The sequence below is a fragment of the Muscardinus avellanarius genome, assembly GCF_963383645.1.
Source record: "Muscardinus avellanarius genome assembly, chromosome: 9".
In the NCBI taxonomy this organism is placed as follows: Eukaryota; Metazoa; Chordata; class Mammalia; order Rodentia; family Gliridae; genus Muscardinus; species Muscardinus avellanarius.
The window spans coordinates 1,780,649-1,805,389 of NC_137795.1; the positions used below are offsets into that span (position 1 = coordinate 1,780,649).

At 41.4% G+C, this 24,741-nt stretch overlaps 1 protein-coding gene across 2 annotated transcripts in view; it reads right to left on the reverse strand.

The window, feature by feature from the left end:
* The window catches only part of NPSR1 (neuropeptide S receptor 1), a gene marked incomplete at both ends in the record, with an annotated part of 190,744 nt that extends 166,901 nt beyond the window's left edge, over nucleotides 1-23,843 (reverse strand). For both annotated transcript variants that reach the window (XM_080701661.1, XM_080701660.1), the window contains one exon: nucleotides 23,694-23,843. In XM_080701661.1, the coding sequence (XP_080557787.1) occupies nucleotides 23,694-23,843 (150 nt within the window). The remainder of the gene's footprint in view (nucleotides 1-23,693) is intronic.
* Between the last annotated feature and the right edge of the window lie 898 nt (nucleotides 23,844-24,741).

Sequence of the window (24,741 nt, forward strand, 5' to 3'; positions counted from 1 at the left end):
CTGTTTTGGAGGTACTAATAAAGAGGAGGACGTATGGGAGAAACTTTCTCCCTGAGGACCTGCCTCAGCTCACACGCTCATATTTCGGGTTGCATTAGTCAGATTTTTGTTTCTGTGACAAAAGATCTCAAAAATCCCCCCACAATATAGCAGATTTCAGAGGTTGTAGTCCATGATCTGCTGGCTTCTGGTGAGGCAGGATGGCATGAAGCTAGAAAGAAATGGGTGAGGAAAGGGTCAAAGACAAGATATACCCTTCTGAGGAACACCTTCAGTGATCTAATGGCCCCAACTAGGCACCATCTCTGACAGTTTCTACCACTTCCCAATGATTCCATCAAATTATTAATTTATCCATGGTTTAATTCACTGATGAGGTCAGAACTCCCACAATACAATTACTTCCCAAAGCTCTACCTCTAAACATTGTGCAAATGGGTCTGAGACTTTAGCATTTGAGTCTTTGGGGGACACTCTAGTCTAGCCCCACACCATAACACTAGTCCATCCCGGAGGCACCAGATCAAGCAGCTACAATAAACCAGGGGATGCTGACGCATGGGGAAGCAGAAGCATATGTGAGCGTAAGATGAGACTTCTCCCCTTCCCTTTCCTCCTCCTCCTCCTCCTCCTCTTCTTCTTCTTCTCTTCCTCCTCTCCTCCTCCTCCTCCTCCTTCTTTTTCTTCTTCTTCTTCTTCTTCTTCTTCTTCTTCTTCTTCTTCTTCTTCTTCTTCTTTTTCTTTCTCTCTCTCTCTCTCTCTCTCTCTCTCTCTCTCTCTCTCTCTCTCTCATTTTAAAAGCCTGGGTTGAATTGGAGTTCCATTCTCTTGGGTCTCTAAGAGATCACAATCAACAGTGGACATGTGATTTGAATAGAAAACAAGCATTAAAATATGATGGTTTAAATTCACAGAGAATATTCAGTGATTACCTCAGAATGATTTAGCTTAAAATTACTAATGTTAAGAGTTAGCTTTTAGTAAATTATTTTGTTTTATTTTAGTTGACTAGTTTCTGTGTTTTTGAACAGCCTTTAATTTTATCCAAATTTAAGCCAAAAAATCCTCAAAAGGGACTAAATGCACTGGAAAGGGAACTGAGCTTATTCTTAGTCAAAAGGCTATCTTCTCTTTGCATGGATTGCTATGTGTTGCAAAGAGTTATAGTCTTCAATAATAGACGAAGAAAGAAATTTGCATTTGAGCACATGTAATATTCTCTCTCATTTTGGATTATGTTCTGACACTGATTCAATATCTGTATGTGAATAGAACTCTCAGTGTTGTCTGGATATCTCTTGCCTGGGTAAGAGGGACTTAGTTGAATGAGGGTGCCAGCCCAACAGAAGAATTCTAGTGGGGCAGGGCAAAGGATCTGGAAACAGGAAGGGTTAAAATATACCGTCCGTAAAAGGAACAGAACAGGGAAGGTCACTAAGATATTGGGGTGGCAATGACCACGAAAGGACTATGGAAATTGAAACAAAGCTTCAGCTCCTTCTGTAGGGGGCCATGCTGAGGACAACCTGTGTAAGCAAAGGTAGGGGAGGGAAGACATGTGGCACCTGGAGACAGAGCCTGCCAGCCTCAGAGGTTAAAGTCCACCATCCTGAAAAACAGCAACTCAAATTAAGGATTGAAACTGGGCAAAGCACACTGGATCCCCAAACCCCAGTTCTGACCAAGAACAAGAGAGCTGGTGGAGAACCACAAGAAGGGATAAAAGCTCCCCTTCCAAGAACTTCAGTGGCGGCTCCTTTCTGGAGCCCTTTCACTGTGGGGGGAGCTGTTTTCTCTTTCAATTTCTATCTTTTCTCTAGCTTACAAATAAACTTACATATTCTGCGCTCTTCATTGCCCTTGCACTTTATTTGTTGGAACTCACTGAACAAGTGGATCCCCCCAAAAAGGAGACATCTCAGTGACTAGCTTTAAGAAACTACAAATGTGGGCATGGTGGTGCATTTCTGTAATATCAATCGCAGGCATGACAGCCTCAGCAAGGTAGAGAGACTATGAACACCTAGTGAGACCGTTTCAAAACAAAAATTTAAAAGGTCTGGAGGTATAGCTCAGAGATAAAGTACCCCCGGGTTCTATCCAAGTAGTTCTACTACTTTTTTCCTACAGGAAGGAAGGAAAGAAAGAAGGAAGGAAATAAGAGGAAGGAAGGAAGGAAGGAAAGAAGGAAGGGAGGGAGGGAGGAAGGAAGGAAGGAAGGAAGGAAGGAAGGAAGGAAGGAAGGAAGGAAGGAAGGAAGGGTGAGTCTGAAAAGCATCTAAACCATGAATTATGGTAAAGATGATCTTTGCCATTTCCTCCCCAGGACCTCAGAAGAATAAAGGCTTATATGAATTAAACAAAGGCCTCTCTTAAAATGAAAATAGCCCTAGAGGGTTGAGGATAGGGTTCTGGGGAGTGATATCTGAGGAATGAAATTAGTCTACTCAGAATAGGTTTTATGCTGATATTTAGAATTGATTTACTGAGCAAACAAGTTTAGATGAAATGAAAGGGGATAGGGGAAGAGAAAGAATGACAATTCTTTTTAAACAGAAGGCCCTGCTAGAGAAGAGGACCATCTGAGGTGGATGGAGGGAGTGGCTTGTGAGAGAAGAAACTTTCATCCAGGTTCTAGGAAAATGGGTCAATGTCATATTATTGTTCCTGTCCAACCACCTACTCCTGTCTGTGGGAGAACTGCTGTCTTTTTTCTTCTAAAAATGGAATGCAAATGGGTTAGGAGTCCCAGGAAGTTCTTGCTTTGTTTGCCCTTAGCACTAGTGAATGACCCAGGTAAGTGGAGAATCTGAACAGGTGGATGTCTGGGTGGATAGAGGGTGGGTGAAGAGCCAGACTTTGAGGGGAGAACTTCATCTCAACAGATCCCTCCCCCACTCTGGAATTGGAGAGGACCTCCTGGGAGCTTAGTGGGTGGAGCTACCCAGTGACCACCCTGACCCTTCTCACCCATAAGCCCCTGAGCCCCTAAGCCTCTTGCAGTACTGGCTCCTCCCTGCTTCAGGGTCCAGGCAGGGCGCTTTATCATCCCGCGCTAGCAGGAGTCAGTGTGGTAGCCATCTCAATCCCAGTACTTGGGAGCTGAGACAGGAGAGGTACAGTTTTTGGTCCAGATAAATACACCTGGGTTCAATCTCCAGTACCCTCCCCCACCAACCTCCCCTGGCAGCAGGCCCAGAGATCACGTCTCAAGATACTTTTTGTTCATTTGGTTGGTTTTCCCTGTAGTTCTTTTCAATCTGTGTTTTTGAGAGAAGAATAAAAGTTCCTCTTATTGAGTCTGGATGAAACAATGAACTAATGTTTTGTGTGGTTTGGGAGTTAATGTTTTTAAAAGAGCTTTTAGTGTTTTTTTTTTTTTTTCTGTAAAATTACATGAGTGAATGGCATTGTTATTAGCTGGAATGGGGAGAATCATCTGAAAAAATTATGATCCTTTTCTGGGCAGAGGGAAAGACTTCCTCTGTTTTGGTTACTCAAACATACAATCTAAGTTGAATCAATGTCATCTATTCAATCCTTTGTAATTTAGATAATAATAGGATTTTAAAAAAATAATGGGCAGAGTCAACATCTGCACTCCCCAAACATGAAACTGCTGAAATGGCCAGCTGTCTGCCTCTCTGTGGTTCATTGTTAAGGTTCTGGCGTCAGTACTCTTAATATTGCTATTGTACCTGGTACCAGTTAGGAAAGTATTCAGTTCAAAATAAAAGAGTGGTCTTTTAATAATCACTTAAACAAATAAAGTTTTAATTTATCTCATATAATAGAACATGTGATGGTAGGTTGCTGCTGATTTGAGTCACTGAGATTGCTTTGGTTTTTTTTTTTTTGTGTGTGTGTGGTCCCAGAATGGCCGCTGCAGCTCCAGGCACTGTGTCTGAGTTTAAGTGAGAAAGAAGGGGAGAGGTAAAATGCCAGCTATATCTCTCTCCTTTAACAGAATAGGAAAAAACTTTTATCAGAAGCCTCAGAGACTTCTGATGACATTTCTAATACTATGCTGCCTTTAATTGCAAAGGAAAGTGGGACAGTGAATAGAAAAATGAAAAGTGGTTACGGTTTCTTCTCCAGATTGAGCTCAAGTCCCTTCTCACCAGTCCTACTGATGTATTCCAGAATTGGGAAGCATCATCCTCACTCCACACCAGAAGTAAATATAAGTAACCTGTCAATTGACAGCAAATGACTAAAGGTCGATGTCTGCTTGTGAAGTCAGGTAAAGAGGACCACTGGAACGTTCTTAGAGCTGTGTCTTAAGTCCTTTGTCAAATATGCCTGGCATAGTGCTCAGTCCATGAGAAGATTTGTGTACTCTTCAAGGCTCGGCAAAGTTCTAAACTGTACCAGGCACGATTGTTCAAACCAGGGACTCAGCAGGGAAACTAGGAGAAGCTCCCATCTTTATGGGGCATGGTTTCCCAAAACTATGAGACAGAAAAAAATGTATCATGTGGATAAATATATCATATGATGTCATAAAATGGTTCAAGAAAAAATAAAAAATATCCAAAAAATAAACCAGGAAGGAGGTAGAAAGTGATGATGACAGCGCTGCTAGTCTTGATGGGGTCAAGAAAGAATCCTTGAGGAGGGGACATCTGCCCACTGCGGACGTCGCTCTGCCATTTGGAGTTTGTCCTTGCTGCTTTGAGGAGTTTGTCCATCTTTAATGTCCTATTGATGGCTTTTAAATCAATGTCTCCTTTCAGGTCCTCCTAGGGCTTGAGCTATATTTCCATAATTCTGTCACTTAGAATTTATGACTTTACTTGAAATATGCTCTGCTGAAAATTAAACTCATATAAATCTCTATAATTTACACAGAGGAAAATTCACCTTTAATGCATGGTGCTACAGCATTGAACTCCAGTCAAGATATAGAACAGCTCCACCACTCAACAACATTGCCCTCTGCCCTGAAGCAGCCAGCCTTGCTCTCCTCTCCCTACTCCATGGCAACCACTGATTTGTTTTTGGTTTAGACAGAGTTTTGCCTTTTCAAGAACATCATATAAGCAAACTTATTATGGAAAGTAACGTTTTAAGGCTGGCTTCTTGTAATGCATTTGAAATTCATCCATGTTGCCAAGTATATCTGTAAGTTTATTTCTTTATTATTGCCATGCAATATTCCATTGCATGAATGTACCACAGTTTATCCAGATACCATCTCAGGAATGTTGTATTTGTGTGTGTGTGGGGGGGGGTGTCTGGGGGTGGAATCCAGGGGCATTCAACCTCTGAGCTACACCCACTGCCCTGTTTTTTTATTCTTTATTTTGAAACAGGGTCTCACTAAGTAGCTGAGGCTGTCTGCAAACCACGATCCTCTAGTCTCAGCTTCCCAAATGCTGGGATTACAAGCATGTGCCACCACGCCCAGCTTGAATGTTTGTATTTTTTTTTCCAAGTTATTGACCATTTCAAATAAAGCCATCATAAGTATTCACATATTGACTTTTGTATAGATATGCATTATACTTCTTAGGCAAATATCTAGAAGTAAGACTTGTGGATTGTATAATAAATATATGATTAATTATATGAGAAAGTGACACAAAGTTTTCCAAAACGTCTTCACCATCTTTCTCTGCATTAGCAATACATGATGATTTTACTTGTTCTACATGGTCAATGCATTTTAATTTCAGTGATTCTAATAAAAGTGTGGTAGTTTTTAGTTTGGTTTTATTTTGCATTTCCATAGTAACTAACAATATTAAATATCTTTCCATGCACTTATTTGCCGTCTGCGTATCATCTCTGGTGACATGACTATTCAAATCTTTTCCTATTCTCTTTAATTGCCTTGTTTTCTTCATTTTGAGCTTTAGATATTTTTTATGTGTTCTGGATAAAATCTTTATTAGATATGTTACTTATAAATATTTTCACATAGCATAAGATTTGCCCTTTTATTCTCTTAAGAGCATCTCTTTTTTTAAGTTCTTAATTTGAATGAAATCAACTTTGTTAATTTTTTTCTCTTAGTGTTGGATGTAAGAAGAAATCTTTGCCTAATCCAAGATCATAATCATAAAGATTTTATGCTATGCTATGTTTGCCCATATATATATATATATATATATATATAAATATATATATATATATATATATATGTGTGTGTGTGTGTGTGTGTGTGTGTATGTGTATGTATATGTATGTATGTATGTATGTATGTATATATATATATGTATGTATATATATAGTATTGTGGTTCCTGGAAGCCCTTCTACCTCTCTCTGGGCTGCACTCCCAGACCTATTTTATACTTTTTAATTTGGAAACAGGGTCTCTTAATCCAGCACGGCTGTCTTCGAACCTGCGCGATCCCCCTGTCTCCACCTCCCAAGCGTGGGGATTACAAGTGTGCGCCACCACACCCGGCTGCTCTTAAGTATTTTATATGCGGTTTTCCCTTAGGTTGATAATTCACTTGGAATTAACTTTTCTGGGGTTCATGGTATGGATGAATGTAATTGTTTACATGTGGATATCCATTGTTCCAGCATCTTTTTTCCTTTCTTCATTGAATTTTCTTTTTACCTTTGTTAAAAATCTATATATTTGCGTGTGGGCCTAGTTTTGTTCCATCGATCTGAATGTCTATCTTTAAAATCACACTAGTTTTATATTAAATCTTCAAACCAGGTTATGCCACTTCTCCAACTTTATTCTTTTTAAGAATTGCCCTAGCTTTTCAATTTCCTTTTTCTTTCCATATAGACCTTAGAACTGGCTTATCAATTTTAACCTCCATCTCATTTCTTCTTCTGCCTCTTCCAGCCTTCTATAACCCCAGCCCCTGCCTGCGGCTCCACATGACATCCCGGGTGCCTCTTCCTTTCCAATCTCAGACAATCAAGGCCTGATTGAGCAAATAACTCCTTATGTCTGGTCATCATAACTGACTTTGCTTCTCCAGTGTCCCCTCCCTACACTTCAGATTAATTCTGATTGGCCTCCCTAAAATCACAGCTTTCAACTATGAACAGTTTTTTGTTAATAAAACTTCAAAACTTTCATCTTGTTTAGAAGGAAAAAAAATTTATTATTTTGTCGGATGGTCCAGTTGGTTCTTTTCTCTTAACTCTTCTAACAAAACCCAGCCACCTAGTTTTCCTCTATGCAGGGCAACTTGATTTTCTATAGAGAAATCTTTCTTTTCCATCTATTTAGACCCTCGTTGGCCTCCACTCCACATTTTTTCTCTCTTTATATAACTGTATACCTTATTATTTTCTATTGATATCTTCTTCAGCAATTACCAATGATATGTTTATTTCTCCAATAGATAGAGCTGCCAGAGGACAAGGTACGCTTCGTAAATTTTAGAACCTCAGCGTCTAGAGTAATTGTCAAGCCAATCTTCAATTCTAAGCTTGGTAGGGTGAAGGGACACTTGTAATAAAGGAAAGTGAAAAAACATAATTTAAAGATTGCATTCCACCTGTAACCCCAGTAGTTGGGAGGCCGAGACAGGAGTATAACAAGTTCAATATCGTCCTGGGCAACACAGTGAAACCGTTTCATTAAAAATTAAAATAAAAAGGGTTGTGAGTATAGCTATGCAGTAAAGTGCCTTGGTCCCAGTACTCCACCCTTTACTCCAAGATTGCATTCTGCATTACTATCCCTTGACATATCTAAGATATACTATGTATTTAATTAAATTATTTATTGTGGTACTGGGAATTTAACCCAGAGGAATTCTACCTCTGAGGCACAAACCCAGCCCTATATTTTATTCTTTATTTTGAAACAAGGTCTCACTGAGTTATGGAGGGCCTTATTCCCAAGTTCTGGGATTACAAGTGTGCACTACCTTGCCTCTTGTTCACAGGCTAGCATATCTGCTTGAACTGTCCAGAGGCAGCTGACAAGAACCACATGTGCCTACCTGACTGAGGATTTTAGAGACAGTGATGGGTCTGTTTGCCCCATGGAGACACCCTTAATTTCCACAGGTCCCTGTCCCCTATATGCTCTGCAGAACTTTCTGTGGCTGTGCTTTTCTAATCAGATATCAGAACACATGTACCAGTAGTGGAGATTCAAAGGTTAACATCGTGCCTTGCCTAATACCTGCTGGTGTCCTGGGTCCTAGTGGTGGATGGTCCTAAGGTCTGCGATGTAGACCCCAGCGGCAAGGCAGGGAAATAGAGAGGCCTTAGATACTATGGCCTTCTGGTCTAAAGGCCTGTCTATGCACCCCTCCCAAAAGGGCTAGATGTAGTGTCATGAATCCCCCAAGTCCTCCTAAAGCTTTTAAAATTCAAATCAAATGGCTAGTAAATAAGGATAGTACCTTGTTTGCCCTAATCACGAATCTATTGAGATTGTAAAAATAAGCTTGTTACACAGATTACTTCTTAAGTGCTCTTTCATTCAACAAAGCATTCATTGGCCATTCACCTATTATGTATCGAGCACCAAACCATGGGTCGTGGATCCCAGAGATGGCTCTAAATGACTGACATGTAGGGCATATGTGCATTTATGTGTATGTCCATAGGTGGGAATGCATACCAAAAGATGAACCACCTTGCACAGAGATTCCTTGAGAGCATCAGAGAGTGACCCTGATGGATACTAAATAGATATGAAGGCTTCCAGAGAGAGGGGCAACAGAGCTTAGAGATGTTAGAAGAAATAGGTGTGAGAAAGGCCTGTGGAGCAAAGGTAACAGAACCTCATCGCCTTGGGTGATGGTGAGACATTCAGTGCATCAGGTGAGAAGAGGGGCAGGGAAGGTGGTCAGGTTAGATGCAGAAGTCTAGGCAGCCGGCCTGAAGACATTGGGTTTCAACCCGCAGATGATGAGATCAAGGAAAGCTTAAGTGTCTGTTTTGTTCATTGGAACATTTCCCATGTCCATCAGATGACTGATTACCTCTTGCCAGTGAAATCAAGACACATGCCATTTCAGGTCAAATATAGTAAGAGAAGGCTTGTGAAAACGTATGGGCGAGGTTGGCAACCAAGAAAAGCAGTGTTTGCAAGTCCTGCTGACACTTGATCTCCATTGCCTCAAAAAACAGCTATTTACATAGCCAGAAAACACTATCAGTAGAGGAATAAAATCCATAAATACAAGGGACAGAGAAAAAGACTAGAAGAACAACCAGAGAGCAGAAAAGAAACCTGCCCACCTCGTGGCAGCAGGTACTGCGCCAGTGCCATCTTGCCTCATAGCACCAGACTCCAGAGAGGAAAGGTAAACAAGGAGCTGAAGTGAGCAGCTGCAGATTAGTCAGTTGTAATTCATCAGTTCTTCCTGCACAAAGACTGGCTAAGACTTCCAGCGGCCAAGCCCATCATGCCCACCAGGAATTCAGAGGGGAGATCAAAAGCAAAAAAGAAATATGCCAGCCTTGCAGCCGAGGGCGCTACGGCGGAACCATCTTGCCAGTGGCAGCCAATTTCACCACAGAAGCCAGAGAGCCAGACCACCGTGTACCCAAATCGTAGGTGAAATGGCGGCCCTGGCAGGAGAAATCCCAGCGCTGTGTCCCCAGAGACTTGCGCAACCTTGCTAACTCCCTGTTTCTGAGATCTTGCAGTTCAACCCAGTGAAGGAGTAGTGGTGGCAGAGATTACCACACCCTAGTCACAGTTCTCCATGGGAAAATGCCCAGCTCAGTGCCCCCAGGGTCTCATACAGTCTCCACTAACTCCCTGGGTCTGAGACTTTGTGATACAACCCAGTGAAGGAGTAGAGGTGGCTGAGATTACCACACCCTCCAGAGATCCAGAGCACAATAAGTGAAGTCGTGGTGACCCGAAGAAGAACCCAGAGAAGGTGGGAGTGGGGTCTGCTATTGATCATATCAGAAGCTTAGAATAGTTATTTATTTGTAGAGTTGCATTAATTCATTGTTGGGTTTTTTTGTTGTTGTTGTTGTTCTCTTTTTGTGTGTAACAGTCTATGCCTGGCTGTTTTTGTTTTGTTTTGTTTTTGTAATTATTTTTGTTTGTTGGTTGATTTTGGTTTTGTTGTTGTTGTTATTATTATTATTATTATTATTATTATTATTTTGGTGGTAGTACTGGGGTTCCTGGAAACCCTTCTACCTCCAGTCTATACTCCCAGATATATATATATATATATATATATATATATATATATATATATATATATATATATATATATATATATATGACATATATATATATATATATGACATATATATATATATATATTTATTTTTTTTTTAAACAGGGTCTCTTAAGCCAGCAAGGCTGGCTTCAAACCAGCACGATCCTCCTTTCTCTGCCTCCCAAGCACAGGGATTACAAGTGTGTGCCACCATGCCTGGCTGGTTTTGGGTTTTTTGTTGTTTTTTTTTTAACTCTCTTCCCAAACCCTCTCCCAAGCTTCTTCCTTTGTACATACCTACTCTGTCCTCCCTTTTCTATCTTTTTTCTTCTTCTTATCCCTCCCTTGTCTTTTATTAAATTTACTTCATATCACTATACCAGAAACTCTACATTGGTTACTAGACTACTACTATATTTTTACTATCTCTAATCTCTACTATATACTACCTTACCAAACTCATATTTTCATACTATTTGACCCTATCTGAGACCTTTCCCTATTCTTCCATTTACTCCTTCACTTCCCTCCTTACTTAACCTTCACTGTTGAATATAATACAACTTGTCCTTGGATATAGCAGCTGACACCTAGAGACTGAGAGAAATCTGTCAAAAGCAACAGGTACAAACTTCTGAAATCATGAGAAGGAGGAACAACAATGGAGCAATGAGCTCTCACAACCCCAAAATAACAGAATCTGATAACACAGAAATGCAGAGATCTCCAGAAGATCAAATTAGGAATGTAACTGTAGAAATAATATAGGATTTTCAAAATAGAGACAGTCTGAAAGAAATAAAGGATACAATCATTGAAGTAAAGGCATCAACTCAAACTATAAACAATCGATTAGACCACATGGAGAACAGAATCTCACTCCTAGAAGATGATCACTCCAAAAACAAACACATAGTTTATAACTTAGAAAAACCAATTCAACAGCAGGAAATGGACATTGAAGAAATATGGGCCCATCATAAGAGAGCTAACCTAAGAATAATTGGCAAAGAGAAGGGAAAAGAAGGTGATGCCAAAGGGATCAACAATCTCTTCAAAGTAATAGCAGAAAATTTTCCAAACATAGAGCAAGAGGTCTATACACAGCTTCAGGGAACTTATAGAATTCCCTTTAGACAACATCAGAGAAAAGGTTCCCCATGCAAAATAATAGTCAAAATACCCAAAGTAGAAGCCAATGAGAGAATCTTTTTTTCCCCTGTGGTACTGGGGATGGAACCAAGGGGCCTTCTACCTCTGGGCTATACTCCCAAACCTATTTTATATTTTATTTGGAAACAGGGTCTCTTAAGCCAGCAGAGGCTGGCTATGAACATGTGCAATCCTTCTGTCTTAGCCTTCCAAGTGCAGGGATTACAAGCATGCAACACCATGCTTGGATCAAGGAGAAAATTTTAAAGGCAACAAAAATGAAAGGCCAGTGACATTCAGAGGCAAACCAATTAGAATCACTCCAGACTTTCCAAACCAAGTCATGAAAGCCAGAAGGACCTGGAGTAACATATTCCAAACTCTGAAAGAAAGAAACCTGTAGCCAATAATTTCCTACCCAGCAAAACTATGTTGCAAATTAGATGGGGAAAAAAGATGCTTCCATGAAGAACAGAAGCTGAAGGAATCTATGATTTCAAACCAATGTTAGAAAAAGTACTCAAAGATATTAGCTACAAAGAAGAAATAAGTAATACATGCCAGAACCAGAAAAATAATAATTTCCATTCAGAAGTCAACTAAGCAAAGAAGAACAAACAATATTTGAAACAGAAATAAAATCTTAACATGTTAGGAATTAAAAATCAGCTCTCAATGCCCGGCGTGGTGGCGCACGCTTGTAATCCCTGCGCTTGGGAAGCTGAGACAGGAGGATCACACAGGTTTGAAGCCAGCCTCAGCTACTTAGTGAGGCGTTTAGCAACTTAGTAAGACCCTGTTTCCAAATAAAATATGAAAAATGTCTGGAAGTATAGCCTGGAGGTAGAAAGCCTCTGGGTTCCACCCCCAGTACCACCAAAAAAAAAAAAAAAATCAGCTCTCAAAAATCACACTGAATGTAAATGGCCTCAACTCCCCAATAAAAAGACATAAAGTGGCAAAACTGATTAAAAAACAGAACCCATCCATCTGCTGATTGCAAGAAACACACCTTATAAGTAAAGATAGTAACAAACTAAAGGTAAAGGGCTGGAGCAAGATAAACTATGCCAATGGAACTCGAACGCAAGCAGGAGTAGCAGCTATGATATCAGACAAGTTAGACTTCAAGCCCAAGCTTATTAAAAGATAAATGACAAAGAAGATCAATTTTTACTGGTAAAAGAAACAATCCAGCAAGAGGAAATAACAGTAATCAACATTTATGCCCCAAATATAGGTGCAGCTACTTTTATAAAACAAACTCTGTGACATTAAGTCACACATTAATCCCAATACAATATACTGGGAGACTTCAACATCCCTCTCACACCATTAGAACAATATTCTAGACAATAGGCAGTAAAGATGCTTCAGACCTAAAGAACAGCATTAATCTAATGGACCTGTTGGACACATATACAATATTTCACTCAACTACAGCAGAGTTCACGTTTTTCTCAGCTGCTCACGGAACCTTCTCCAAAATAGATCATATTCTGAACCACAAAGTGAGCACTAGCAAATTTAAAAAATGTGACATACTTCCCTGTGTCTTTCCAGACCATAATGGAATGAAACTGGAAATCAACTATAAGAAATCACTAGCCAATCTAACTAAAAAAAAGAATCAACCCAAATTATGAAGAGATGAAAAAAGGAAATATTGCTACTGACAGTGTGGAAATCCAGAGGATTATCAGAAACTGCTTTGAAAAACTATACTCCAACAAAAATGGAAAATCTGAAGGAAATTGACAACTTTCTAGATAAATACAACCTTCCTAAACTGAATCAAGAAGATATAGAAAATTTAAGCCAACCTGTAGCAATAAAAGAGATTGAAACCACAAAGAAGAGCTTATCATCAAAGAAAAGCCCAGGACCAGATGGCTTCCCAAGTGAATTTTGTAAAACTTTTATAGAAGAACTAATCCCAATAATTCTTAATCTATTTCATGAAATAGAAAAAAAACGAGACTCTCCCAAATACATTCTATGAAGCCAACATTACATTAATACCAAAACCAAATAAAGACAGTTCAAGGAAGGAAAACTACAGCCCTATACCTTTGATGAATCTCAGTGCAAAACTGCTAAACAAAACACTAGCAACACGCATTCAAACCCACATCAAGAAAATCATACACCATGATCAGGTGTAGTTCATCCCAGGGATGCAAGGCTGGTTCAATATATGAAAATCAATCCATGTAATTCATCATATAAACAGATCCAAAGAGAAATGTCACATGATCATTTCAATGGATGCTGAAAAAGCATTTGATAAAATCCAACATCCATTTATGCTAAAAGCGCTGCAGAGAATCTGGAATAGAAGGAACATATCTCAACATCATAAAGGCAATCTACAATAATCCCATAGCCAACATCATATTAAATGGGGAAAAACTTTGAGAATTCCCCCTAAAAACAGGAACAAGACAGGGATGTCCATTATCACCACTTCTCTTCAATATAGTACTTGAGACTCTAGCTAGAGCAATAAGGCAAGAAAAGGAAATCAAAGGAGTATAAAGAGGGAAAGAAGAACTCAAACTTTCACTATTTGCAGATGACATGATGCTGTATTTAGAAAACCCAAGAAATGAACCAAAAGGCTTATAGAACTGATCGATAAATTCTGCAAGGTGTCTGGATGCATTTGCGAGCCACTGTAGCAGTCCGCCTTGCTCTTTAAATGTTAGACTTTTAATGATTTGGGAACCAAAAGAATAACTAAGGAGCCCAGCAGTCATTATCTCAAATAATGAGACTTTTTAATGCAAAAATCAGTTTGTTATAATGAAAAGAGATTTCTCGACTCCTGAAGGGGCAAGTGTAGATATCTTTTCTGCTGTTAAAAAAAATGTGATGGCTCATTTAAAAAAAAAATCAGTCTTAAAAATCAGAAGCCTTAGCTGGGCAGGGTGGCACACGCTTGTAATACCAGCATTTGGGAGGCTGAGATTGGAAGATCATGATTCGCGGACAGCCTCAGCTACTTTGTGAGGCCCTTTGCAACTTAGTGAGACCCAGTTTCATAATAAAGAATAAAAAAATAGGGCAGAGGGTGTAGCTCAGAGGTCGAATGCCCTCAGGTTCCATCCTCCCCCCCCAAAAAAAAAATCAGAAGCCTTTCTGTATACCACCATAAATCCACTGGAAAAGAAATTCAGAAAACACTTCCACTCAGGATTTCCCAAACACACAAAAAAATACTTAGGACTAAACTTAACCAAGGAGGTAAAGATCTCTACAAAGAAAATTATAAAACTTTTAAAAAAGCAATTGGAAAAGATCTTAGAAGATGGAAATATCCTCTATATTCATGGATAGGCAAAATTAATATCATTAAAATGGCCATCCTTCCAAAAGTTATCTATAGATTCAATGCAATGCCCATTAAACTACCAAGATCATTCCTCACAGACATACAAAAATCAGTCTTTAAATTTATTTGGAATAACAAAAAGCCCAGAATAGCCAAAGTAGTTCTCAGCAATAAAAAACATGCAGGAAAAATCACAATACCTGTCTTTGAACTATACTACAGAGGCATTGTAATAAAAACAGCACATAGACCAATGGAGCAGAATAGAAAACCCCAAAACAAGTCCACACACTTACAGCCAATTGAGTTTTGACAAAGGGGCCAAAAACATACACTGAAACAAAATAGCCTGTTCAACAAATGGTGTTGGCAAAACTGGTTAACCATATGAAGAAAATTGGAAAATAATCCCTTTTTCTCACTCAGCACAAGAGTCAATTCAAGATGGAACTTAGATAAGAGAACTTGATGCTCCTTGAAGAGGGCATAGGTCCAACACAGGCACAGATAAACACTTTCTCAACAAGCCCCCAAAGGCACAAGAAACTAAAAGGCGAATCAATACGTGAGACTGCATGAAACTGAAGAGCTTCTGTTCAGCAAAGGAAACTGCCAAGAACCTCAATTGAGAGCCAACAGAATGGAAGAAGATTTTTTGCCACCTACACCTCCAATAGAGGACTAATATCTAGAATATACTGAAAACTCAAGAAACTCAACACTAGAAAAACAAATCATCCAATAACAAAATGGGCACGCGAACTAAATAGACGCTTCATGAAAGAAGAAATTCAAATGGCCAATAAATGCATGAAAAAAATGCTCAACATCATTGGCAATCAGAGAGATGCAAATCAAAACTACCCTGAGATTTCACCTAACTCCAACTAGTATGGCAACCATTCAAAACACAAACAACAACAGATGCTGGTGAGGATGTGGAGAAGTGGGAACTCTAAAACATTGTTGGTGGGATTGCAAATTAGTGCAACCGCTTTGGAAAAGAGTATGGAGAATCCTCAGAAGAATGGGAACAAATTTACAATTTTATCCACCAATACTACTTCTGGGTATCTAGCCAAAAGAAAGTAAACAAAACTACCAAACTAATGCATGTATATCGATGTTCATAACTGCACAATTTACCATAGTCAAGCTATGGAACCAGACAAGATGCCCACTAACAGATAAATAGAATACAAAACTGTGGGATATGTACACAATGAAATTTTACTCAGCCATAAAAAATACAATTACATCATTTACAGGAAAATGGATGAAACTGGAGGACATTATGCTAGATGAGATTAGTCAGTCACAAAAAATAAGAAATCAAATGCTTTCCCTAATATGTGAAAGGTAAAGAGAAATGAGTCAGAGAAGGAACTCTAGATGAAAAAGGAAATTCTACAGATCAGCAAATAAGACAACCTGACTGAGGGAATGGGAGGAGGGAAGAAAGAAACTCGCTAAAGCACATGAAGCACTAAAACATATTGAAGTCAACCACCAAAGCCAAGCATGGGAGAGAGGGGTGGGGACTGGGTAGGGGCCGACTGGGTGATACGTGCATGTACGTCGACACAAGCTTTTCTCCCATTATGATGTATGAATGCGATGCACCAATAAAAATTAAGAAAAAGAAGGCTTGCAATGCTCCCCTAGTCCTAGAAGACATAGTTATAAGGTGGCCTGATTGTAACTGTGATGTGTGTGTGAGAGAGAAAGTCTTCGGGAAGTAACCTGGGTTTGTAAATTAGCACAACCAGCTCGGAGATCAGATGGAGGTTCCTCAGAAGATTAGAAATGGAACCACCATATGATCCAGCTAGGCCACTCCTTGGCATCTTTTTATAAGAATTAAAGTCAGAATATGATAGCGACACGTGCACATCCATGTTTACAGCAGCGCAGTTCACAATAGCCAAATTATGGGACTGATCTACGTGTTTGCTAACAGATGAATGGATTAAAAATGTGGTGTATATACATACAATTAAATTCTGCTCAGCCTTAAAGAAGAACAAAATTATGTCATTTTTCAGAAAATGGATGCAACAGAGAACATGACAGTAAGTGAGATCAGCCAGTCTCAGGAAGTCAAGGCTTGTATGTTTTCTCTCGTATGTGGAAGCTAGAGAGATAATAGAAAACAAATGAGACTTCAGGAAAATAAAGAAAGACTTGTAGAATAGTGGAAGGACATTAGGGGAAGGAAAAGTAAGAGGAGAGCTAGATGAAGGAAAAATTCTATGGCAATATGTGGAGATGTCACTATCATTTCACAGAAGTGTCTGGGAGGGAGGAGCCTAAGCAGGGCGGGATGCAGAGGGAATCACACCAAGCGCTGTATGCACATGTTTTCATCACGTTGAACTTTACTGTGGTGCATAATTACAATGCACCAATAAAATTATTTAAAATTTTAATTAAAGTTAAATTATTACCAAGATTAAAGGTTTGGTATCTTATTCTTTCATAGCTCAATCTATACTAAAATCAGCTGGGATTCCTATTTATTTTTTTTCTTCTGTTATATTTTATTTTTTAAGGGATTCACACTTTACAATTTTAACTTATCACAGTATTTTTATATCTAGTTAATAAAAAGGAATGGTGTTTAAACTCCTCCTTTAGCTGGGGGGAGGTTCAAATATAATAATGTAAAATCACACTGTAAACTGTAAAGTGCTAACAAGAGCAAGGGTTCCATTATTTTGAGGCCACCATCCTAAATGGGAAAATAAGAATACTGATTATCCCCTATACCCCCATCATCACCTCGGTTGATTTTGCTATCCAGTGGCCTGGAAAATCTTTGACCACAGTAGAAGCCCATCCTTTCTTTTCCTAGATAGGACATAATTACCCATTTTTCCAAATAGCCCTTCTTGTAGTGGGCCATTAAGCTTCCCCAGATAAAAGGCATAATATCAGGATGATAAGAAAAGAGGTGGAATCCTCCCTAAATATCCATATCTTCTTCCACAGGTTTTGGTGGCCTAATTTAAAAAGAAAATAAAAGAAAAGGATCGGCTTAATTCGCCATCATTGTCTGAAGACCAAGGTCCTGAAAATCTGAAGTGGTCCTGAAAACCTCCCAGCAGCTCCAGAAGTTTCTTTCCTATAGTAGTGGCAGTCCTCATGTCTCAGTAAGTAGTTTTGAGAAAAGAGCAAATGGATTATGTTTAATATAACAGCTAATATTAAACACAACACACATTTGCTGTTTTTAAAGGCTTTACAAGCATTTTATCACATGACATTTCACAAGCCCAGAAGGACAGTCAATTATACATTCACCTGTCAGATAAGGAAGCCAAGGTGCAGGAAGCAATGAACTGCCCCAAAGTGTGGAATCATTGATCCAGCCGAGCATCAGGCTGGCTCAGGGACCTCTGCCCTAGCTCCAGAGCCTCACTGGTGATGGAGGAAATTGGAGAATACGAGTTTACCTGGTGATGACTAAGTTATTTCTTCCTATGATCATGTGGGATGAGGACTTCAGAGAGAAGCTAAGTTTAGCTAAAGAAAAACAAAGTGAAATGTCTTATCCACTCGAGTACATAGTTTAAAACATTTGGCCCACTTTGTAAATAGGAAATAATTTCAAGGATGGCTTGATGGCATGTGGAAGTGTGGATGGATGTCTTTCTTCCTACTTCCTGGATAAGACCTTCTCCACCCCCAGCAGCATGGGCACTATGCTTTGCCCTCAGGGTACAGCCTTCATTTACTTCATTAGTTAAGAGAAATGAGCCAGGACTGGCCTTTCAAATATAGTGTGGAGAATATTATAAATAGATCAAAGGGAAGTGGCTTTTTCCACTGCAAGAGGATGTGTCTTTTGAGCACTGAATGTAGGGGGCCTGGAAGAGTGAGTTGAGAGGAACACAGTGTTCTCAGTTTCTTCACGACAGAGGAGATTGGGTGGACAGGAAGAGTCAGGTGGCGCAATAGTGGCATAAGATGTGAGAAGAGATATGGGGGAACTTGGACAATGGTGAGAAAGTATTACATTGTCTTCTTCCAGGGATTACCACAACAAGAAAGGAAGAGAGACTGTGTGCTAAGTTTGGGGAGCACCAATATTAGAAGGATACTAAGGTCTGCCTGCTGTGTAGAGAACTGAGGAAAACAGCCGACCAGACTGAACCAGCTCTGGGGATGGGAGATGTGCAGCTCAGGTGTTTATGTGGGGAAAGTGGGGACCAGAGCCAAAGCCACTTTTTTCTCTGCAGCTCCTAGCTGACTGGGAGCAAACTTTCAATCTCTAGTTAGGATATGGAAAGTTAGCCAGGAGTGTGAGTGTGTGTGTGTGTGTGTGTGTGTGTGTGTGTGTGTGTGTGAGAGAGAGAGAGAGAGAGAGAGAGAGAGAGAGAGAGAGAGAGAGAAAGAGAGAGAGATATGCAAAGGCTATGGACCTCAAGGAATATGGAGCATGGGCAGTGACCCTGACATTGACATGGGCCAGGTAGGGGCCCAGGCAAGGGTCCAGAGAGAGAGTGGTCATTTCTGAAAGCCAAGAATGTCTTCTGATTTCATCTGATGCCAACTTGCTCAGGTCCCTTGCCAAGTCCAGCCAGAGATGAGAATTCTCTGCCCTTGAGCTAGAGGTTTTCTGTAGGCCAGAGAATGTGAAAAACCTTTTTAGGCTGAAAAACTGCACCAACTCATTTTGCTCTGATTCACTAAGATTACATTTCTTGCTACCTGTATTAGTGATAAAAAGAGAAATCTAGCCGGGCGTGGTGGTGCACGCTTGTAATCCCGTGCTTGGGAGACGGAGACAGGAGGATTGTGCAGGTTCGAAGCCAGCCGTGCTGGCTAAAGGGACCCTGTTTCCAAATAAAAATATTAAAAAAATAGGTCTGAGAGTGTAGCCCAGAGATAGAAGGAACCCAGGAACCCCAGTACCACCAAAAAAAAAAAAATAGAAATCTAGTTTCAGGGAGGTTTGCTTTTTCACACACTGCTGTAAATGTCTAGGAAACTGCATGCTCTCCTTGTTAAACCAACAGCACCGTTTGTGCCCTTCTCCATTGCTCAGAGAAAAGTTGGACACTGCATGGTGAAGCTTACTCAGGGTGGAAGATTGGAAAATGGAAGGCTAGTTTTGAGTGATTAACACACACGGCGAGGAATCATTAGTAATCAGATCTTTAGTAACCATTTCACTTTGCAAAGCTAGTAGGAATTCTTTCAGGGAAGAGTAGAAACTTAAATGAGCATGTTGAGTGAAAACAATTATACTAGATAAAAAGCTCACACTGTAAATGCAAGAGCCCTCATTATGCTTGCAGAAAATACCATAGAAGGTGAGGCACCTAGAGCTCCTGGGTTCCAGGAAGGACACTGTTGACATTATCTCGGATTCCAAGAGAGGAAGGGAGATCGGTGAGCCTTGGAGAGGTATGATGGCTGCAGAGGGTTCCGGGGAACCAGGCAGGTGGGCAAAGAGAGCTTGACATTCAGCCACAGAAGGTGGGAATGCGGGTGCATAGTAGGTAGAAGGAAGCTTTAGAAATGGGTCGTCAACCCAGATGCAGTGAAAACATGAACTGTATACTTAAATATCTTAAATTTAGCTCTTGTTCAAGCATAGTGTGAACCAATTGGGAGATGGTTAGTGCTGGGGCTCAGGAACTGAGGAGTTGAAATGGACAGGGCCATGGAGAACCTAACACCCATACTCACCGGGGGTTTGCTCACACTTGCAGAGTCTCCCTTGCAGAGGTCAGGGAAAGTGTGGGCAGCCACAGGGTGTAACGGCTGGCAGCAATCTCACGACCCTGCACAGTTGAGAGTGTGTGTGGATCCCGCATGATCCCAGGTGCACGCACATCTCGTGCACGCGCATTGCATATAGTTGTACACAATGACTACGCAAAGTTTAACACCCATGTGCAATGAACAAAGTGCAACATGTACATGCACACCCATGGTGATGTGGGTGTGTGCCATTTTGTTTAGAATTCTATATAAAGGACGGGTCTGTGAGTGTATTGCTGTTTGCCTGTTCTTCTCAGCTTCGTCCCCCTGGTCTCCTGACCGGGCACCTGGCAGCAGGTGAACTCATCCTGGCTCTTTTCTGATTTGTTAGGATCCAGCACGCACAGATGGCACGGAAGGGCGGGGTGGTGAGGGCAGAAGCCAGGATTTAGGTGGAGATGGGAGGAAGGGAAAGGCCCTGGTCTGTAACTCAAGGACGGAAACATATAATGATATTGTGTCTACTTCCAAGACAGCTTCAGAGTCAGAGGAGAAGAACTACAGTGCTGGGCAGGAAACCATCTTACCACCTAGGGATGTGAACTGCACGAGGCAGCTGAGACTGGGTAAGGCCCAGTAAGGCTGCATGCCGCGGCTACCTGCCGTGGACATCCTGGGGCCTAAACTAGGTGCTGAGACCAGCCATAGCACCAAAATGGACTCAGGATCTCACCTACTGGAATCCAGAATTAGCCTTGGGCCCATTAGCTTTGAGATGGGGTAGGGATGAGATGAACATGCTTGTGAAGAGGGACCTCAGTCACTATACCTGGGAGAGACCAGGCAAGAGGAGACCCTTCACTCTATCACAGAGAAATCAAGCTTTCTGTTGTCTATTCTGACAACATTTGGTAGGTGATAGAAAAAGAATACCACATTTTGTTTATGTGGTGAGTAGGCTTCATGTGGTGTGAGACCTGGAGAGAAAATGAAACCCATATAAGGCATTTCTTTGCTCATAGTACTCAGTGGCTGTAATACCTTCACCAACACTTACTGAAAGCGATGGGAAGCAGGTGCATTAGTGGCAAGAAGAGAGTTGCGGTCTATGTTGTGCTCTGAGTCACAGAGAACTTATGGAGGAAGAAAATTACACTGAGCCCTAAAGAACGGGTGGCATTCAGACAGACAGAAGGAATGAGAAGGCAGGTCAAATGGAAAGAGAGCCTCCATGGTTTATAAGAATTAGACAAGATACTTTGCAGAGTTCTGACAGACAGCAAAACTCTTGGTACCAAGGAAGTCCACAGCAAGGGAAACGAACACCTGGCTCTTGTCACTTCGGCTAATTCTACGGTCGCTGCCACTGTGTATGGTGTTGTTACTTTTGGTAAAGGTGATGGGAATCAAAGGGACACAGGAGATAGCACAGAGGCAACATTTGGACGCTCTTTAGAAGCATGGGGGATAAAAGAAGCCACAGAGAACCAGGGGTCTCGTCAGAACTGCTTCCGTATCAACAGTGTATCTAAACTGCTAGTGTTCAGAGATCAGAGAAAAAGTTCACACTCAGAAATTTAAGTGAGACTCCCACAAGCAGCACCATTGATTTCTGCGATCTGCTTTTGAGTCAATGATTGTATCTCTGGAATATGAAACAGAGCATTCAATGTTCCTGCCGAGATAGGACTGCTCTCTCTGCTTCTCTCTCTGTCTAGTGGCCTCACTGTTTTGCCACAAACATATCAGCAGGAATGAAATAAAGATGGTGCGATTCTCTTTAGTGTCCAGAGACGATGCTGCTGGGACAGAAAGTAGGAAGTCTACTGGGGAGCGGGCAGGGATTTGTTTGTTTGTATGCTCAAAGCATCCCCTTAGGTGCTGTATTGAAAAATGGCAATGAGCTTTCTGTTGAGAGCGATTATTGCCCAAGTCTCAGGACAACTGCCTCATTGCTGATTATCATCCCCTTTGCGAGGGCCGGCTCTTTTCATTCTGTTTGCTGTCACATTCTGTAAATATCCAGGGCTGCAGGGACAATGTGACTGGTGAAGTCAGGTGCTTCTTGGGTGCACGCAACCCGCCAAGAGAGAACCGGTGGCCCACATGCTGATTTCCTCAAGAGGATTATTCGGTCAACAATCAGTAGCAACAAACTCTGATTTCACTGTCTGCACTGTGCCACCGAGCTGAGCAGCTGGGCCGTGCCTGCGCATGCATTAGAAGGGGACGCCAGGGGACTGGGTCCCCTGAAGCCAGCATAAGCGAGATTTGTTCAGACTCTGCTCAGCCGGGGTCTCTCTTTCTTTTATGCAAAGCCGACTCCCTGCCGAAAGTTTTATCCTGCATGTTCACAAAGAAGGGAATTCTGGCGGAGAGATGGATGTTATAGTAATTCTACCTCCTCGTGTAAACATCAGATCATTTCAAGAATACCCAGAGGATTTAAAACAATACCGCTGCCAACAAAGTAACAACTGGAATTTTCTTTGAAGTACTTTCCTTTTTGGTATGAAGGATCAGTTTGAGAACCGTGATTTAGAGCAGTGATTAAATGTACCTTTGGGCGGACAGCATGTGAACTAACAGGATGAGCCAGCACTCAGATACAAGAAGCAGCAAACTCCTGTTTTCTAGATACCTGATTTATTCCCGTCCACAAGATTGTTTTGCAAAGCAGGGGATGGTATTAGCTTAATGAGGATCTTCTCCAAGTGATCCTTGGATATCCTGAACGTGAAACTCACCAAAGTCGTTCATTTGTTCTAGGTGGCAACTTGTTGCCAATACTGGCACCACGAACTATAGTCAGAGAAACTGTTTTCTCACTGATGTTCAGTGAGAAGGATCAACACAGGCAGTGTGATCCTCCCTGCCTTCTTCCCTGCCACATCGTACAACATCTGTCACTGCCCCCAGGGATGTGGGCTTTCCGCACCTCTGAGGTTCCTAGCAGAAAACCTCTCAGCTCTAACAGTGAGCAGACATACACTGGAAATGTCTATTTTTAGTCAATTTACTATTTCTACTAGAAGCAGACATTTCAAGCCCAGCTATAGGATTAACTAAAAGTGCTATCACCTCATGAAAAGAGGAAAGTAAAATGAACCATCCACTCGTATTACTTAGGATTCACAAGTTTTCAGCAGCAGAAGAAAACACATCTGTATGCATAAGAAGCACAATACAAGTCTTTACCACTATGAAAAACTCTTTGCTTAAGCTTGTCAGGCTTTTAAAATCCTTTACGGTAAAGAAAATAAACGATAGCCATTCATAGTATTGGCTCCAATACTTTCACAGCCCTCTTAAGTTCCACTTGTCCCATCATTTAAAGCCAGAATGTAGAGTGCAAGCCTGGACACCTACCTTAAAGGAGGAGTAGAAGGAGCCCCAGTCCTCCCCCTGCACCACTTCAGTGAAGGTCACCGTTTCAGTGCAGGCCACCGGGGAAGCATCCAGCATCGTTGTCGCGGTCTGGCTGGAGCCGGAGCTGCCCTCTGTGAGGTTAGCTGGCATGTCTTGGAAGGGGTTGAAGCTCGTTGTCTCAGCACCTGCAGCCGGGCCAGAGAGTCCAGCTCACTCCTGAGAGCCGGGCAGCAGCTGCAGCTTGGCACCTCCTCTGCCTCCCAAGGCTTCTGGCTGGAGCTCAGCTGAGCCCACCTCGCTGAAGAGCTCTGCCTGACGACAGGGAGGATCCACGTGCTGCTCTCTCCTCGGCAGTTACGATGCAGTAGCCAGCACAGCCCGCAGCGCCCCACAGTCGCACTCAGGGCCAGGGCCTCATCCCGAGGGCAGGTCGGAGCCCCTGACAGCCATCCACGTGGCTCCCCAGATGGGCCTCCCTGCTTTTCCTAACTTACACAGTGGATCCCTACTTCTCCAGCTTCCACAGTACAGGAATCTGGACTCATCGGCAGGTCCATTAATTCAGGTCATGCTTGTACTTCTGAAATCAATAATAATTACACATTTGTTTCGGCCGAGGTTGCTTTTCGACTTGCAATCCTCACCTAGACATTTACTGTACAGCCTGCACTTACGGCCAAATAGCACGTTTGTATTTCACACCCGTGGTTCTACCTACGTTTTCATGGGTGTTTTTCGGTAAAATGGGGGGGGGGTCTGTTAATAAGCCCCCATCCATTATTGACACGACTATGGAGTGCTTGCAGAAAACTCACCGTCTTTGGTGTGTTCACCTTAGCCTCTGCCTAGGACCGATACTCGGGATGAGGGTAGAAGAGAGGTCATGGCAGGATCCTTGGCATTGTGGAGAGGGATAGATGGGCAGGAGTGATAATAGCTGCCCTGCTTCATAATAAGTACACAGAGCATCCTCAGGTTTATTCCTATGACTTACAAAACAACTCTGTAAGATAGGAGGGAAGGTAACTTTAGGTTTTCCTTTAACACT